The 18,390-nt window shown below is 41.5% G+C and overlaps 1 protein-coding gene across 11 annotated transcripts in view; it reads left to right on the top strand.

Moving 5' to 3' along the window:
* The window catches only part of STPG2 (sperm tail PG-rich repeat containing 2), a 410,139-nt gene that overhangs the window by 41,319 nt on the left and 350,430 nt on the right, over positions 1–18,390 (top strand). For all 11 annotated transcript variants that reach the window (XM_039541569.1, XM_039541574.1, XM_039541571.1 and 8 more), the window contains one exon: positions 33–144. In XM_039541569.1, the coding sequence (XP_039397503.1) occupies positions 33–144 (112 nt within the window). The remainder of the gene's footprint in view (positions 1–32; positions 145–18,390) is intronic.

The following is an 18,390-nucleotide window of genomic DNA, read 5'->3' as shown; positions in this document are numbered from 1 at the left end:
GAGTCATAAATCTCTCTTTAAACTTTCTAAAGGGAAAGTGCACTGCATTATTGGAATGTCAACATCAAAAAGGAAGACAAGAAAAAATATGAACCCTATGTCCCACGGTATCATGAAGTAATAGTATTACAGGAAGAAAAGAAGGTAATGCCAATTCAGCTATTTACTAGTACATAAAAAATAATTTATTGTAGGATTGAAACACTGGGATTTGAAGATTGTATAGACAGAATGAACAAACAGATTGCAATTTATATTGAAATATGAAAGAAGACTTTCTTGATAAAAAATCTGTAGCCTGTTCATTGATCTTTTAGCTCTCTCATTTGATTTCTTCCTTCTACCTTTTCTTAAAAGTTGCCTTACAGCAGGCAAAATATTTTATTCGAAGGGGCACAAGCTTTTTTTTCTTATTGCTAGAAATAATGAAAGGGAAAATTATGTTTAAACTGATCTTTTTGGAATAGCATGACAAACTTACATTAGATTATTACTAATCATTATTCATCTTAGAAGTCAGCAAGATCCACTAAATATACTTGTACTTTAAAATCTATTTAGAAGGTTAATTAGAAAAATACCCAGTCAAAGAAATCTATTAGGTTGGTTTGACACGATTTGTTCTTGACACATCCATGCTGACTGTTATTTATCACCTTATAGACCACCAGACCAGGGGGATGAGGTGGACGAGGCTTTCTTCAGGCAACTAACAGAGGTTACTAGATCACAAACCCTGGTTCTCATGGGGTACTTCAATCACCCCGATATTTTCTGGGAGAGCAATACAGCAGTGCACAGACAATCCAGTGTAGGAGACAATTTCCTGGTGCAAATGCTGGAGGAACCAACTAGGGGCAGAGCACTTCTTGACCTGCTGCTCAGAAACAGGGAAGAATTACAGTACAGACCCGTTTACATGCGAATGTTGGGAGTCAAGCCATCATGACCATGTGTTAACGGACCACGGGTTAAGAGGGCCTTGCTGAAATATCTAAGATATCGATATATACATGTATAATTATCTAGGATTACATACGTATTCATAACATCCCAAATACTGCAGGCCTATCTGTTAATGGTGCTTTGCAAGAATATAAATTGAAATGTGTCATCTGATAAAAACATTATTATTACTACACAGGGGTGAAAGTAACTCAGGACGCTTACTGGTACGGGGCGGCGGCAGCAGCTCTGGCCCCTGGAAGGGGCACGGCCTCAGGTGGAAGGGAAGGGGCTAGGAGTCGGCATTCCCTAGCCAGCCCTTCCAGGCTGCCTGGTCCACGCCCCCCTGGAGTTCCCGTGGCAATTTAAAAGGTCCCATGGCTCTGGATGCTGCTGCTGTGATAGCGGCATCCAGAGCCCTGGGACCTTTTAAATCGCCGGCCCCAGGGCAGTTGCTCCCTTTCCCCCCACCGCTGCCCATTGGTGTCTGAGGGGGGGCAAAGGATCAGGGACCTTAAAGTGCTGCAGGGTCCTTTGCCATGGCAGCGCTTTAACTTTGCTGCTCCCTCCCCCCCCATCGGTGGTAAAGACGCACAACACTTTTCCCCTCCACACTTCCTGTCGATTTCTATGTCAGTGAGTTAGTGAGCAAATCTGTAGCGCTACACAGCAAGTTCCTGTAGCACGTGTTAACGAGTCTCGTGTCTTAAATAGGTAGCACTGGGAGGCCCTGGGAAGCATGGCGCTACTGCGCGTTAAGTGGATTCGTGCGTAAACAGGTCTTTACTGTAGTAGGGGAAGCAAAAGTGGATGGGAACCTGGGAGTGGTCTAGTTCAGGATTCTGACACAAGGAAAAAACGAGAACAGCAGAATATGGACCCTGGACTTTAGAAAAGCAGACTTTGACTCCCTTAGGGAACTGATGGGCAGGATCCCCTGGGAGAATAACATGAGGGGGAAAGGAGTCCAGGAGAGCTGGCTATATTTTAAAGAATCCTTATTGAAGCTGCAGTAACAAACCATCCTGATGTGTAGAAAGAGTAGTAAATATGGCAGGCGACCAGCCTGGCTTAACAGTGAAAACCTTGCTGATCTTCAACACAAAAAAGAAGCTTACAAGAAGTGGAAGATTGGACAGATGACCAGGGAGTAGTATAAAAATATTGCTCAGGCATGCAGGAGTGAAATCAGGAAGGCCAAATCACACTTGGAGTTCCAGCTATCAAGGGATGTTAAGAGTAACAAAAAGGGTTTCTCCAGGTATGTTAGCAACAAGAAGAAAGTCAAGGAAAGTGTGGGCCCCTTGCTGAATGAGGGAGGCAACCTAGTGATAGAGAAAAAGCTAATGTACTCAATGCTTTTTTTGCCTCTGTCTTCACGAACAAGGTCAGCTCCAGACTATCGCACAAGGCAGCACATCATGAGGAGGAGGTGACGATCCCTCTGTGGAGAAAGAAGTGGTTGGGGACTATTTAGAAAAACTGGACGAGCACAAGTCCATGGGTCTGGATGCGCTGCACACGAGAGTGCTAAAGGAGTTGGCTGATGTGATTGCAGAGACATTGGCCATTATTTTTGAAAACTCATGGCGATCGGGGGAGGTCCCGGATGACTGGAAAAAGGCTACTGTAGTGCCCATCTTTAAAAAAGGGAAGGAGGAGGATCTGGGGAACTACAGGCCAGTTAGCCTCACCTCAGTCCCTGGATAAATCATGGAGCAGGTCCTTGACGTTAGCAAAGCTTTTGATACAGTCTCCCACAGTATTCTTGCCAGCAAGTTAAGGAATGGGCTGGATGAATTGACTATACAGTGGATAGAAAGCTGGCTAGATAATTGAGCTCAATGGGTAGTGATCAATGGCTTCATGTCTAGTTGGCAGCGGTGTCAAGTGGAGTACCCCAAAGGTCGGTCTTGGGGCTCGTTTTGTTCAATATCTTTATTAATGATCTAGAGGATGGCGTAGATTGCACCCTCAGCAAGTTTGCAGATGACACTAATTTGGGAGGAGTGGTAGATAAGCTGGAGGATTGGGATAGGATACAGAAAGACCTAGACCAATTAGAGGATTGGGCCAAAAGAAATCTGATGAGGTTCAACAAGGACAAGTGCAGAGTCCTGCACTTAGGACGGAAGAATCCAATGCACTGCTACAGGCTAGGGGCCGAGTGGCTAGGCAGCAGTTCTGCAGAAAAGGACCTAGGGGTTACAGTGCATGAGAAGCTGGATATGAGTCAACATTGTGCCCTTGTTGCCAAGAAGGCTAACGGCATTTTGGGCTGTATAAGTAGGAGCATTGCCAGCAGATTGAAGCATTGATGAGTCCTCATTTGGAGTACTGTGTCCAGTTTTGGGCCCCACACTACAAGAAAGATGTGGAAAAATTGGAAAGAGTCCAGTGGAGGGCAACAAAGATGATTAGGGGGCTGGAGCACATAGCTTATGAGGAAAGGCTGAGGGAACTGGGATTATTTAGTCTGCAGAAGAGAAGAATGGTGGTGGGGGGGGATTTGATAGCTGCTTTCAAGTGCCTGAAAGGAGGTTCCAAAGAGGATGGATCTAGACTGTTCTCAGTGGTACCAGATGGCAGAATAAGCAGTAATGATCTGAAGTTGCAGTGGAGGTTTAGGTTGGATATTAGGAAAAACTTTTTCACTAGGAGGGTGGTGAAGCACTGGATTACCTAGGGAGGTGGTGGAATCTCCTCCCTTAGAGGATTTTAAGGTCAGACTTGACAAAGCCCTGGCTGGGATAATTTAGTTGGGGATTGGTCCTGCTTTGAACAGGGGGTTGAGGTCCCTTCCAACCCTGATATTCTATGATTATTATCTTATATGTGTTTGCAAATTGATTGCTTAATTATATGCACCATTATCTTTATGGGTACAGAAGTTAAACTGACTGGTCTGTAATTCCTTGGGTTGTCCTTATTTCCCTTTTTATAGATGGGCACTATATTTGCCCTTTTCCAGTCGCCTGGAATATCTCCCATTTTCCATGACTTTTCAAAGATAATTGCTAATGGCTCAGATATGTCCTCAGTCAGCTCCTTAAGTATCTGGCATGCATTTCATCAGGCCCTGGTGATTTGAACACATCTAACTTTTCTAAGGAATTTTTGACTTGTTCTTTCCCTATTTTGATCCTACCTTAGTAAAAGTTATTTGCTTTATTTCTAAATGTGCTTACATTTTGTGTTTATACTTAGAGATCATTTTGAAAATTATAAATGCATTTTAGCATTGCACTGATTTTTGAGTAGATGCATACTTATTAAGGAGACTTGCATGTATTCTATGTGCACCCAAATATTTTCTCCTGTTTTTCAAATATTCTACTGATTTCAGAAAGATTTCCTGTACAGATATAGTAGAAAATAGCACTAGAACCAGTAAAAGCTTTCAAATGGTAAAAAATTAAGTGTGCTGCCTATAAGTTGATTGATATAACCTAGTTTGTATAGTTAGCCTAAGTTTGAGATTAGATTTATCATATATATACCATGAAGTAATTTTTTCCAGAGCTTTGGAAGAAGCTAGGATAATTGGTCCTTATTGTAATCAATTATAACTATCCAGAACTGTGTTCTTTAGTGAAGCAAATCTCCCAGCAGACCTGTCAAATCTGTTTTTACTCCTTAAACTCAGTTTTCACTACCTTTGCACATCATTGGGAAAACCATTAGTCTTCAGGGAAAATCTCCATCTGACTATCCTTTCTTATTCTCCCACCTTTGGGGGAAAGACAGCCAATCAAAGCTGCTGAATGTGATGCATTATAAAGAACTCTGAAATAAATCCAGTAGGTTCTTCAAAGATATTTGAGCTAGGATGCAATATAGGAACAATGGGATTCATGTTAGGAAGGTTTGGGCACTAGAGGCACTTGGATGGATTTTTATCGGAGAACACTTATTAGATGGAATAAAGTATCAAGATGATTAACAGGAGCAGTTGGTTTTAAAAAAGAATTAACCAAATTATGCTTTTATGCACGTGAAATGGTGGATGGAGTGGGGCTTTGCTAGTTTTTTTGTTAATGTCCAAATAACGTAAAATTATGTAAGGCGTCATAAGTTTGAAAATGTTTATATTTAGTTACAGTGCTGAGATGGAAACAGTATTTTTAACCAGAAGACCTTTCAAGTTAAGCCTCTTGTGATCAAGATTGCTTCATAATTGCTCAGTGGGTTGCCACCTGTCCAATTTTTACCCAGATAGTCTGGTTTTTGGTTTCAGTTTTCGGGGACCTGGCAACCCTAAATGGCACCTGAACCAAAAGTCCAGTTACCGCAGGGCAGGGGGAGATACTGGGTCATTAACCCATGCCAGGCCCTGGTCAGCTGGGGCTGCCTCCTACCTGCAGGCAGGCTCATTGAGACGATCCAGGGAGCGCCGGGGGGAGATGGGGTGGGGCAACCGGGGCTGGGCCTTGTGGGAAGAGGCAGAGCAGAGGTGGGGCTTTGGGGGAAGAGACAGAGCAAGAGTGAGGGGAAGAGGCGGAGCACGGGTGGGGTCGTGGGGGTCCAGTTACCAGCAATTAGAAAGGTAGCAACCCTAATTGCACAGGACCCCTTTGAGGTGTTAGTATAGACATAAATCTGCAAAAGCTGTTTGATATAGCATCTTGAAGTAATGAGCTCATGTTGCAAAAATCTGACTTACTGCAGGCCACAGTTTCTCATGTAGGATTGTCTCATGCTGTACCTGAAGGGGAAGTTAATAACTTAGATCCTTATCCTGCAAACACTTATTCAAGTGTGTAACGTTAAGCACTTACTTAAGTGTAGAATCTGGGCCTTAGTCCCAATTCAGTGGGACTTCATACAGGAGTAAGAGTATGCCTGGGCCTTGAGTGGGACAGAGAGAGTCCTTAGAAGTGATGGATGGCGTTAATGATTTAGCAACTGCAAAGATCTTAAGAAAACAAATCCATGAAAGCTCAACTGAATCTCATGGAATGTTAGCAGTGGGGAAAAAAATATTCTAAAAGTGGGCCCCTTAGTGAAAGTGAGAACTGCAGATTGCTAAAACACTTCTGTTCAAATGACTGCTGTCATTGCTCTGTAATGTCTGAGATGCCAATGGTAAACCATAGCCTCCTGCCTATGTGTGTGGTTTTTTTTGTTTTTTTGTTTTTTTAAAAAGGCAGTTCTGAGGCAAGGGGAATGGATAAAAGGAGCATAGGTGCTATAAGTGAATAGTTTTTACTTGTGCACTTCAGCCTGGGAGATTTTAGTGACTATATTCCAAAATTCCAAACTGAATTTATTAACATATTGTGAGTATACAGAGGCATTAGTAGTACAAAAATCTAGAAATACAAATTTTACCCATACAAATTGTATCCTAAAATACTCTATAGTATTTGAAAACATCAGATGATGGACAATATATATTTTAAATGACAGGAAATGGTGCTGTAAAAATATTGCGTGACGAAAAGAGAGAAGTATAGAGAAGTTTTTTCTAAATGTCAAGATTTGCAAAGAGGGCAGTTGTTATACGAAAGGGACAATTTTTTTTTTGCATGTGGATTGTCAGAGTGTTAAGATTAAATCTTAGTCCTCTGTATACCATCAAATTCAGAGGTCTGGCTTAGAGTTGCTGCACTCCATCCACATATAAAGTGATGGTCTTCACTACCGGTTGTTTTCATTTTGAAGCAAAATAGAAATGTTGTCCTCAAAAAAAATTATGAATTTTAGTGAGGATGTGGTTCTTGATATTTGCCCTAAACCATCTGGAAGGAAGCAATGCACCGTTAGCATAAAATGGCAGCTAAGCTGAAATATTTTGAAAGCATGGTTACAAAATATAACTGGGACCATGATTGAAGGATTAAACTACTGGAGAATCAATTTAGAGAACTATATATTGAGATTTGGGGTTTACCTAGTAGGAAAAAAGGCTGAACCAATCGAATTAGTAGAAATAATGTTTCTTTTATTCAATATTAAACCATGGAGTCCATAGTGATACTGTAAGTTGAATGAATTAAGTGGGATGCACTATAATTATCGCTCTATCTGAATTACATGTTTAAAAAATGACGACTCCTCTTTGACGGTGTGATCCAGAGAGGCAAGTAGAGGATGGGAAACTTAAACTATGAAGTCAGCAAAGAGACCAATCTTGTGAATTTCTTTGGAAGGAGATTTTAATCAACAGCCTCTACTGACAGATAAACCTTCAGTCATGAAAAATAATGGCAACCAATGACTATTTTAAATATTTATTTTCATAAGCTACCTGTTGCATCGTATATTCTCAACATAGAGATCAGGAGGGAGGGAGATACTAAGAGGTGAGTGTGTGTGTGTACACCATGTATGTACAGGGGAATGTATGAGGTGGGAAAGGGAAGATGGGGTGCATATGTGTAAGAGAATGCAGGAAGAAGGGGAAGTTGGAGTGTTTGTATTCAGGGGAATGTGGGGGGAAAAAGGTGTGTATTGGCAGGGAATCTAGGAAGTTGCAAAAGGCAGGAGAAATTTGGAGGACAGGAGGTAGAGGGAAACTGGAGTATGCACTCCAGCTGCCTTGATTTGCTGTTCTAAAACTAAGCAGCTGTAAACCCAGCTTAACTGTCAACTATGCTCTGACTGCTTGGTGGCACTTGGCAAAAAGCAGCAACACCCTACTGTTCAAACTTGTAATCAAAGTAAAAATAAAAAGAAGATTTAAGGCTGATACTTCATATCTTCAAATAATTAGTAATATCACACGGTATCATTCTCTTTGGGTTTCTTGTTTACACTATTCATGGATGAAGTTTTCAATTTAAAAAACAAAATAAGAAAATTCCCAGACAAAAACTATGTTAAGATGAAAGTGCATATCAGTAATTTAGGGCAAAATTCATTACAGGGATGCTGTAATTATCCCCAAGTTATCCCCAATTTCCTAGCATTTTAAACTCAGGAAATTCAGAGTTAAGGTTAAATTAAAAAGAAATCCAAACATTTTATGATATGGAAATTCACAGTTAAGCACCCAATCAGCTTTAATTCTGAGCTACAGTGAGGAGGGAAAGGAAACTTCTAATCTCTTCAAAAATCTGTGTTCTAATCTAGGGCTCCAAATACTGAATGCTTTGTTCACAGTTATAGGGTTATTTCATGCTGTCCTATAGGGAAGAATGAAGTTTGTTTGTGTGTTCTAAGGGCTTGTTTACACTACAAAGTAGGGCTGTCAATTAATTGCTTTAACTCACATGATTAACTCAAAAATTAACTGCAATAAAAAAAATTATCACAATTAATCGCACTGTTAATAGATTACTAATTGAAATTTATTAAATATTTTTGGATGTTTTTCTACATTTTCAAATACATTGATTTCTATTACAACACAATACAAAGTGTACAGTGCTCACTTTACATTTTTTTATTACAAATACTTGCACTATAAAAATTATAAAAGAAATTGTATTTTTCAATTCACCTCATACAAATACGGTAGTGCAATCTCTTTATCATGAAATGTAACTTACAAATGTAGTTTTTTTTGTTACATAACTGCACTCAAAAACAAAACAATGTAAAACTATAAAGCTTAAAAGTCCACTCAGTCCTACTTCTTGTTCAGCGAATCGCTAAGACAAACATGTTTGTTTACATTTACGGAAGATACTGCTGACTCTCTTATTTACAATGTCACCTGAAAGTGAGAACAGGCATTCACATCGCATTTTTGTAGCCGGTGTTACAAGGTATCTACGTGCCACATATGCTAAACATTCATATGCCCCTTCATGCTTTGGCTACCATTCCAGAGGACATGCTTCTGTGCTGATAATGCTCATAAAAAAATGCGTTAATTACATTTGTGACTGAATTCCTTGGGGGAGAATCACATGTCTCCTGTTCTGTTTTACCCACATTCTGCCAACACTTTCACAGCACATTTGACAAAATGCAAAGAAGGTGCCAATGTGAGATTTCTAAGGACAGATACAGCACTCAACCCAAGGTTTAAGAATCTGAAGTGCCTTCCAAAATCTGAGAGGGACGAGGTGTGGAGAATGCTTTCAGATGTCTTAAAAGAGCAACACTCCAAAGTGGAAACTACGGAACTTGAAGCACCAAAAAAGAAAATCAACCTTCTGCTGGTGGCATCTGACTCAGATGATGAAAATGAACATGCATCAGTCCACTCTGCTTTGGATAATTTTCGAGCAGAATTTGTCATCAGCATGGAAGCATGTCCTCTGGAATGGTGGTTTTAAGCATGAAGGGACATATGAATCTTTAGCGCATCTGACACATAAATATCTTGCGATGCCGGCTACAACAGCGCCATGCGAACATCTGTTCTCACTTTCAGGTGACATTGTAAACAGGAAGAGGGCAGCATTATCTCCTGCAAATTGTAAACAAACTTGTTTGTCTGAGCAATTGTCTTAAGTAAGACAGTGTGGTCTTGTAGGCTCTAAAGTTTTACACTGTTTTATTTTTTAATGCAGTTATTTTTTGTACATAATTCTACATTTGTAAGTTCATCTTTTGTGATAGAGATTACACTACAGTTCTTTTATTAGGTGAATAGAAATATACTATTTCTTTTTTTACAGTGCAAATATTTGTAATAAAAAATATAAAGTGAGCACTGTACACTTTGTATTCTGTGTTGTAATTGAAATCAATATATTTTAAAATGTAGAAAAATATTCTAATGTTTTATAGTGTGAATAATTGCAATTAATTTTTTTAATTGCTTGGCAATTGTACTGCAATGTTAAGTCAATATAAGACAGCTTATGTCGACCTAACTATGGAGGTGTAAAGACTGCAATGCTCCTTCTGCTGATTCAACTCTCCTGCTACACCGACATAATAAAGGCATAGTGCTTAAGATTATGTAGTTAAAGTGACACAGTGTCAGTGTAGACACTGCATTGCTTATGTCACCCTAAAGTGGCCTCCAGGAGGTGTCCCACAATGCCCATTGTGACAACTCTGGTCACCAGGTTGAACTTGTTTGCCTGCAGCCAGGTACACAGGCTTGTGCCCCTCCCTCATTAAAGCCCGGGGAATTTTTTAAATTGCTCTTCCTGTTTGCTTGGTGTGGACAGCTCACATAGCATCTGCCCAGCTCACGATGCTGAGTCCCTGCAGCAAATGCGCTCTTGCCTGGAGTACCCCGGAGGTTTGGATCTGCTGGTTCTGTGGGGAGGAGGAGGCTGTGCAGTCACAGCTCCATGCAAGCCACAGGAATACCTACAGGCAGATTGCTTGTGCATGCCCCGGAAATCCTCCATAGAGATCTCTAGGAAACTTTCCTGGAGGTACTCTGTAATCCTCTGCTGAAGTTTCTTGGGAGGGCTGCCCTGTTTCTTCCCCCGCGGTAGGAAATGTTGCTACTTTTGCAGGCACCATAGGAGCATATAAGTGAGCAGCACACAGATCTGGTCGGCAGCTGCACTCATGCAGGAATTTCACACTTGCATCCTCGGTTACTGTCAGGAGTGAGATATCTACTGCTAACACCCCCACCTGTGGAAAACGGTGCCACTATTCAGAATACATCTCTACCCCGATATAACGCGACCTGATATAACATGAATTTGGATGTAACGTGGTAAAGCAGTGCTCGGGGGGTGGGGCTGCACAATCCGGCGGATCAAAGCAAGTTCGATATAACGCGGTTTCACCTGTAACGCAGTAAGATTTTTTGGCTCCCGAGGACAGCGTTATATCAGTAGTAGCCCTAGGGGCTTGTAGTGATCTCCCCTGCTCCCCAGGCCAAACTCACCAGGGCTGGGGTTCCCATCTGTTGTGTGTGCGCCATGGGAAAGTGAGAAAGTTGTGTTTCTAACTTGTTTGGATCAAGTGTGTGAGTGCACTCACAATAAAAGTGCCTCGGTCTATTGTTTCTTTAGCATATGCAGATATGCCCTTGAGGGTCTCGTCCTGCACACTGTCTGAGTGGCTCCCTCTGATAAGGAGATGAAACAAGAGGAGTAAAGAAGACATGTTTCAGAAGGTGTTGCAATCCTTGGGTGCTTTGGATTGCAAGCAGAGAGCATGGACAGACTATCAATGAAAATCTGCAAATGGATAATCAGGATAGGAAATAGGCAGGAGCAGACAATAAAGCTGCTCAAGGATCAAACAGACATGCTGAGGTCCCTGACTGTGAACTGCAAGTATCCGTGCCCGCCTTCCCTGCAGCCCTACAGAGCTGCTTTCCATGTCCTCTCCCTCACTCCCACATTCCTTGCATGTTCCAGGGTTGTCACGGTGCCCCAGGCTCACCACACTAATGGAGATGTTTCACAATGACAGCTGGACATACACTCAGCTGTGAGAGCCTCATTGGCAAATGTGCTCTTGATTTTCATGTTCCTTCCAGAAGATAGAAATGTTTGCATCGGTGTTTAGTAAAAAAATAATTATAGAAAGTGAGTGAATCTTTGTCTCCTACATACAGTGGTTGCTGCTGAAATTCATAGACTGTGCCAATTGGTGCATTTGCATTGTTAAATTATTGCACGTAGTGAAGTCATTACAGGGTTCATACTTCAGTGCAAAAAAACAATGCTTGGCTCAATGCATTACAGAAACCCACATTACTGTGGTTCATTGTCAAAATGCACCTTTAAAGCCTCTCTGATTCAAATAGCTCCCCATTGAGCCCCTCTAACAGCCCTGGAATTTGGCTGCTCAAAAGCAACAGCCAGCCGATCCATCTCAGTGCTCCACCCCTGTGGAAACTTCTCCCTTTGGCTTCACAAATGTTATGTAGAGCACAGCAGGCTGCTATGACCATGGAAACGTTTTATTCATTGAGGTCCAACCTGCCAGAAGGCAGCGCCAATATTTCTTTAAATGGCCAAAGGCACATTCAGTAGTCATTCTATACCTGCTGAGCCTGTTGAAGTGCTCTTTGCTAAGGTTGCCAGTGTAAGTCTTCATGAGCCACAGTTGCAAGGGATAGGCTAGGTCTGCAAGGATCACTATTAGCATTTCCACATCCCCAATGGGACTCCTCTGGTTTGGAAAGAAAGTCCCTGTTTGCAGCTTTCTGTACAGGCCAGTGTTCGTGAAGATGTGTGCATCATGCACCTTCCCTGACCAGCCCACGTTGATGGTGCTGCACCAGTGCTTGCAATACCATAGAAAAGTAGCCCTTCCTATTAATGTATTCCATCACAAGGTGGTCTGGGCCAAAATGGGGATATGCATTCCATCTATTTCTACACCACAGTTAGGGAATCCCATTGCCGCAAAACCATCCACTATTTCATACGCATTGCCCAGAAAAGTCCTTCAAAGCAGGAGGTGATGAATGGTCCTGCACACTTGCATCACAGCAACCCCCATTGTGGAATTCCCCACTCCAAACTGATTAACAACTGATGCAGTAGCAGCCTGGCATTGCCAGCTTCCACACAACTTTTGCCACTCACTCCTCCACCATGAGGGCAGCTCTCATTTTGGTGTCCTTGTGCTGGAGGGCAGGGACAAGCTCTAGGAGCACATTCTAAATTTCTGCAGCTACTGCATACCTGCCCATACCTGCATAACGATGTGACCCCACCATTCAGTGCTTATTTTTCATGCACAGAACCAACAGTCCACCATGTGCAGCTGCTCTGTGAATGCTAGCAGCAATCTTAAATTAAGGGAATCATAGACTTTAAGGTCAGAAGGGACCATTAGGATTGTCTAGTCTGACATCCTGCACATTGCAGGCCACAGAATCTCACCCACCCACTCCTGTATCAAACCCCTAACCTATGTCTGAGCTATTGAAATCCTCAAATTGTGGTTTAAAGACTTCAAGGTGCAGAGAATCCTCCAGCAAGTGACCCATACCCCACACTGCAGAGGAAGGTGAAAAACCCCCAGGGCCTCTGCCAGTCTTGTTTCTGTTCATGGTACACACAGCAGAACAGACACCACATTGTCGTCATCAGATTCACAGCTCATAAAAAACTGCAGGATCAGTTGTTTTGTATTCATAATGCTCATCGCAGTACTGGAGAGTAGTGCAGGAGTCATGCTTTCTGATAGGGGGCAGGAGCACAGTTTACAGGGTCTATTGAAAAGTGTCGCAAAATGTTCCACGAAGCCCGTGGAATGATGAGATGGAGAAAAATGCATCATGGGATGCTGAGTCCACCCCCATGAAGCACTGCAAACCTCTCTCAGAACACCCAATGGCAGATGGCGGCAAGTTGCACAGTGGGATAGCTACCCACAGTGTACTGCTCTCTGTGTCAATGCAAGAGCACCCACTGTGGATGTGCTCTGCCATCACAAAATGCGTGGGTGGATGTGCAGCAGTGGTTTACTTACAGTGGTGGATGAACGTTGGCGTAACTTAAATTGACTTAACTTTGTAGTGTAGACGTAGCCTAATTCTGAATTTCTATCCCTTAATGTGTTTGGATTTCTTTTAAGTTTAACCTTCACTCTGAATTTCCAGGATTTAGAATGTTTGGTTTTGGGACAAGTATAACATCCCTGGAATGTATTTATCTTAAATTACTGTACTCTCAAACGTAATTCCAGTTTACCATAGTTTTTGCCTGGGAATTCATATGAACAGTTTGAGAAAAAGGGCTTCCCAGGAGAAAGGTTTGTAGGACTTCTCCAACTTCACAGTAGTTCTTATAGTTTAAATACAAATAGTAACATTTGTAAGGTTGCGTCATATGTTTCCTCTCCCCGTTAACCCCCCAACCTGAAATCACCTTTGTCAGAAAGCTGATATAACACTTTTATTTTTTCCTTCAACTACATCCAAATGGGGCTAGACAAAACAAGAATACTGCAGGATAGATTATCTGTATACCAAATAAAATTCTGAATGTCTTGCCAAAAATGTTAAAAATATCTAGGAAAGTGTTTGACTGCTGTTTATTGTGGATTCTTAAATTCCATTTTGCATTTGTTACTGGTGAAAAGTTGTTAAAAATTAAGTATAAAGAAAGGTGAATTCCCACTATTTATCTACTCATCCTATTTCCCTGATTGGCTGCCAGCAATCACAATAACAATCCTGAGAAGAAAGTAGGAATAAATTTCCAGGGAGTAAATATTAGATTTTCCCTTAATCTACCTCAGAATTAATAAAACAGAAAGACCCTTGGGGAAGATTTAAATAGAGACTGAAAGAACTGGAGCATGAATATATTTTAACCTACCTGACACAACTCAGAATAGTGTATGTATGTGTATTTAGGATTTTATGTATATAAAAAACCGTGGCATTCAGGTTGAGAATATCTCAAATGTCAGGAAATTTAGAGTTCTAATTCTCATACTAACGTTAATTTTGCTTCTTTGTGTATCCATTATAACTTGACAACACAGCATTATCCAACATTGCATATTATTAGACAATAATGTAGCAGAATACAATATAAAAGAACTGTATTAACTACAAGGTAGACGAACAAATCCAGCAAATTAGACCGCATTCCACTCCAGTGCTTGGATTGAGTTGCCATATCATGGAGTTTTTTTAGTTGCTTACTTTTTTGCCAAACTTTAGTTATTAAGGCTGAAATTTTGCAGGTTTCTTCTCTGCCTCAGGATGAATTTCTTTTGTGTGTGAAAGTTTAAATGAAAACAGTTCAGCCATTTCTGAGACTGAAGCTACTGAAAAATAGGTAGTTTGCTAATGTTAAAGCCAACCAACCCACTCTTCTTTTGAAGAGCTCAAACACCTTCATGATTTGAAACAGAAACTTGGAATTTGGCAGAGCAAAGTTCTTGGATTAATAGGGGGTAGTTCTCTATGCTTTTCCCATTAAAATCCACCCAGATTTGGCAGCGTTATAAGACTATGAAAACTGTCATTTTAAAAGCTTATTAGTTAGTAGCTTGCTGCTAAAATCTTTAAACATGTATAATCACACAGAGCCAACTGAACTCAGATGCTCCCAGTCGCCATAGAGCATCCTGCATGATAAGTAGAGAGCTAGAGCTCTAGACAAAGGGAAAAGGCAGCACTAGTACCAGCTGCCATCCCAGAATTTGGTGTATATAATAATGGCCATACTGGGTCAGACCAATAGTCCATCTAGCCCCGTGTCCTGTCTTCTGACAGCGGCCAATGCCAGCTGCTTCAGAAGGAAATGAACAGAACAGGCAATCATAGAGTGATCCATCCCCTGTCATTCACTCCCAGCTTCTGGCCATCCGAGGCTTAGGGACACCCAAGCACGAGGTTGCATCCCTGACCATCTTGGCTAACAACCATTACTGGACCTATCCTCCAGGACTTATCTAATTCCTTTTTGAACCCTGTTATAGTTTTGGTCTTCACAACATCCACTGGCAATGAGTTCCGCAGGTTGACTGTGTATTGTGTGAAGAAGTCCTTCCTTTTGTTTGTTTTTAAACTTGCTGCTTTTTAATTTCATTGGGTGATCCCTGCTTCTTGCAAAGGGGTAAATAACACTTCCTTATGGACTATCTCCACCCCATGCACGATTTCATATACCTCTGTCACATCCACCCTTAGTTGTCTCTTGTCCAAGCTGAAAAGTCATAGTCTTTTTATCTCTCTTCATATGGAAGCTCTTTCATACCATTAATCATTTTTGTTGCCCTTCTCTGTAACTTTTCCAATCCTAATGTTTCCTTTTTGAGATGGGGTGATCAGAACTGCGCGGATCATTCAAGGTTTGAGAGCACCATGGATTTATATAGTAGTAATAGTATGATATTTTATATCTTATTATCTATCCCTTTCCTAGTGGTTGCTAACATTCTGTTAGCTTTTTTGACTTTTGCTGCACATTGAGTAGATGTTTTCAGAGAACTATTCATGATGACTTCAAGTCTCTTTCTCGAGTGGTAACAGCTAATTTAGAGCCCATTATTTTTTATATGTAGTTGGGTTTATGTTTTCCAATGTGCATTATTTTGCATTTATCAACACTGAATTTCATCTACCATTTTGTTGTCCACCTCACCATTTACCCCATTTTTCTAGATCCTTTGTGAATATGTTGAACAGCACTGGTCCCAGTACAAATCCCTGGAGGACACCACTGTTTACCTCTCTCCAGTCTGAAAATTCACCATTTACTCGTACACTTTTTCCTGTCTTTTAACCAATTATTGAGAGGACCTTCCCTCTTATCCCATGACTGCTTACTTTGCTTAAGAGCCTTTGGTGAGGGGCCTTGTCAAAGGCTTTCTGAAAGTCCAAGTGCACTATATCCACTGAATCACCCTTGTCCACATGTTTGTTGATCCTCCCAAAGAATTCTAGTACATTGGTGAGGCATGATTTCCCTTTACAAAAGTCATGTTGATGCTCTTCCCCAACAAATCATAGAATATCAGGGTTGGAAGGGACCTCAGGAGGACATCTAGTCCAACCACCTGCCCAAAGCAGGACCAATCCCCAACTAAATCATCCCAGCCAGGGCTTCGTCAAGCCTGACTTTAAAAACCTGTAAGGAAGGAGATTCCACCACCTCCCTAGGTACCCATTCCAGTACTTCACCACCCTCCTAATGAAAAAGTTTTTCCTAATATCCAGCCTAAACCTCCCCCACTGTAACTTGAGACCATTACTCCTTATTCTGTCATCTGGTACCACTGAGAACAGTCTAGATCCATCCTCTTTGGAACCCCCTTTCAGGTAGTTGAAAGTAGCTATCAAAATCCCCCTCATTCTTCTCTTCTGCAGACTAAACAATCCCTGTTCTCTCAGCCTCTCCTCATAAGTCATGTGTTCCAGCCCCCTAATAATTTTTGTTGCCCTCTGCTGGACTCTTTCCAATTTTTCCTCATCCTTCTTGTGGTGTGTGGCCCAAAACTGGACACAGTACTCCAGATGAGGCCCCACCAATGTTGAATAGAGGGGAATGATCATGTCCCTCGATCTGCTGGCAATACCCCTACTTATACACCCAAAATGCCGTTAGCCTTCTTGGCAACAAGGGCACACTGTTGACCCATATATCTAGCTTCTCATCCACTGTAACCCCTAGTCCTTTTCTGCAGAACTGCTGCCTAGCCACTCGGTCCCTAGTCTGTAGCAGTGCGTGGGATTCTTCCATCCTAAGTGCAGGACTCTGCATTTGTCCTTGTTGAACTCATCAGTTTTCCTTTGGCCCAATCCTCTAATTCGTCTGGGTCTCTCTGTATCCTATCCCTATCCTCCAGCGTACCACTCCTCCCAGTTTAGTGTCATCTGCAAACTTGCTGAGGGTGCAGTCCATGCCATCCTCCAGATCATTAATGAAGATATTGAACAAAACCGTCCCCAGGACCGACCCTTGGTGCACTCCGCTTAATACTGGCTGCCAACTAGACATGGAGCCATTGATCACTACCCATTGAGCCCGACGATCTAGCCAGCTTTCTATCCATCTGATAGTCCATTCATCCAGCCCATATGTCTTCAACTTGCCGGCAAGAATACGGTAGGAGACCATATTAAAAGCTTTGCTAAAGTCAAGGAATAACACGTCCACTGCTTTCCCCTCATCCACAGAGCCAGTTATCTCATCATAGAAGGCAATTAGGTTAGTTAGGCATGACTTGCCCTTAGTGAATCCATGCTGACTGTTTCTGATCACTTTCTTCTCCTCTAAGTGCATCAGAATTGATTCCTTGAGGACCTGCTCCATGATTTTTCTGTGAGGCTGACTGGCCTGTAGTTCTCCGGATCCTTCTCCTTCCTTTTTTAAAAGATGGGGTACCACATTAGCCTTTTTCCAGTCATCCGGGACCTCCCCCGATTGCCAGGAGTTTTCAAAGATAATGATAATAATCATCTTCATCTATGTATCTGATAATTCTTTTCTTTACTATAATTTCAATCAATTTGCCTGATACCAATTGCCAGGAATGCCTCTGGAGCCTTTTTAAAAAAAATTGTGTCATATTACCTATCCTCCAGTCATTGATACAGAAGCTGATTTAAGCTATAGGGTACATACCATCGTTAATAGTTCTGCAATTTAATATTTGAGTTTCCTCAGAACTTTTGGGTAAATACCCTCTGGTCCTGGTGACTTATTACTGTTTAATTTATTAACTATTAATGTATCCAAAACCTCTTCTATTGACACCTCAATCTGGGATAGTTCCTCAGATTTGTCACCTAAAAAGAATGGCTGAGGTGTGGGAATCTCCCTCGCATCCTCTGCAGTGAGGAAATGTGCATTGGATTGAGCTGGGTTCTATCCCTGGCTCTGCCACAGATTTCCAGTAATGTTGGGGAAGAATAACATAATGCACAAGGGGATCACGTTAAGGTTAAATTCTGGCATTTCCTAATAATTGAGTACTTTAATTTTCAACCTTTTTTTTAACATAGTTTTTGTACGTAATAAAGAATATGCAGAAGCTTTTACTAGAATAGTGCAGTGTAATTTGTCATATATCCTTAAATTACTTTCTAAATAGACTTAGTTTGCTTGTACTAACATTCATAGCCATTCAAGCTTATTGTATCGGTAAACATAG

Source organism: Mauremys reevesii, linkage group 5 (assembly GCF_016161935.1).
Source record: "Mauremys reevesii isolate NIE-2019 linkage group 5, ASM1616193v1, whole genome shotgun sequence".
NCBI lineage: Eukaryota > Metazoa > Chordata > Testudines > Geoemydidae > Mauremys > Mauremys reevesii.
This window is presented reverse-complemented; position numbering and strand designations above follow the sequence as displayed.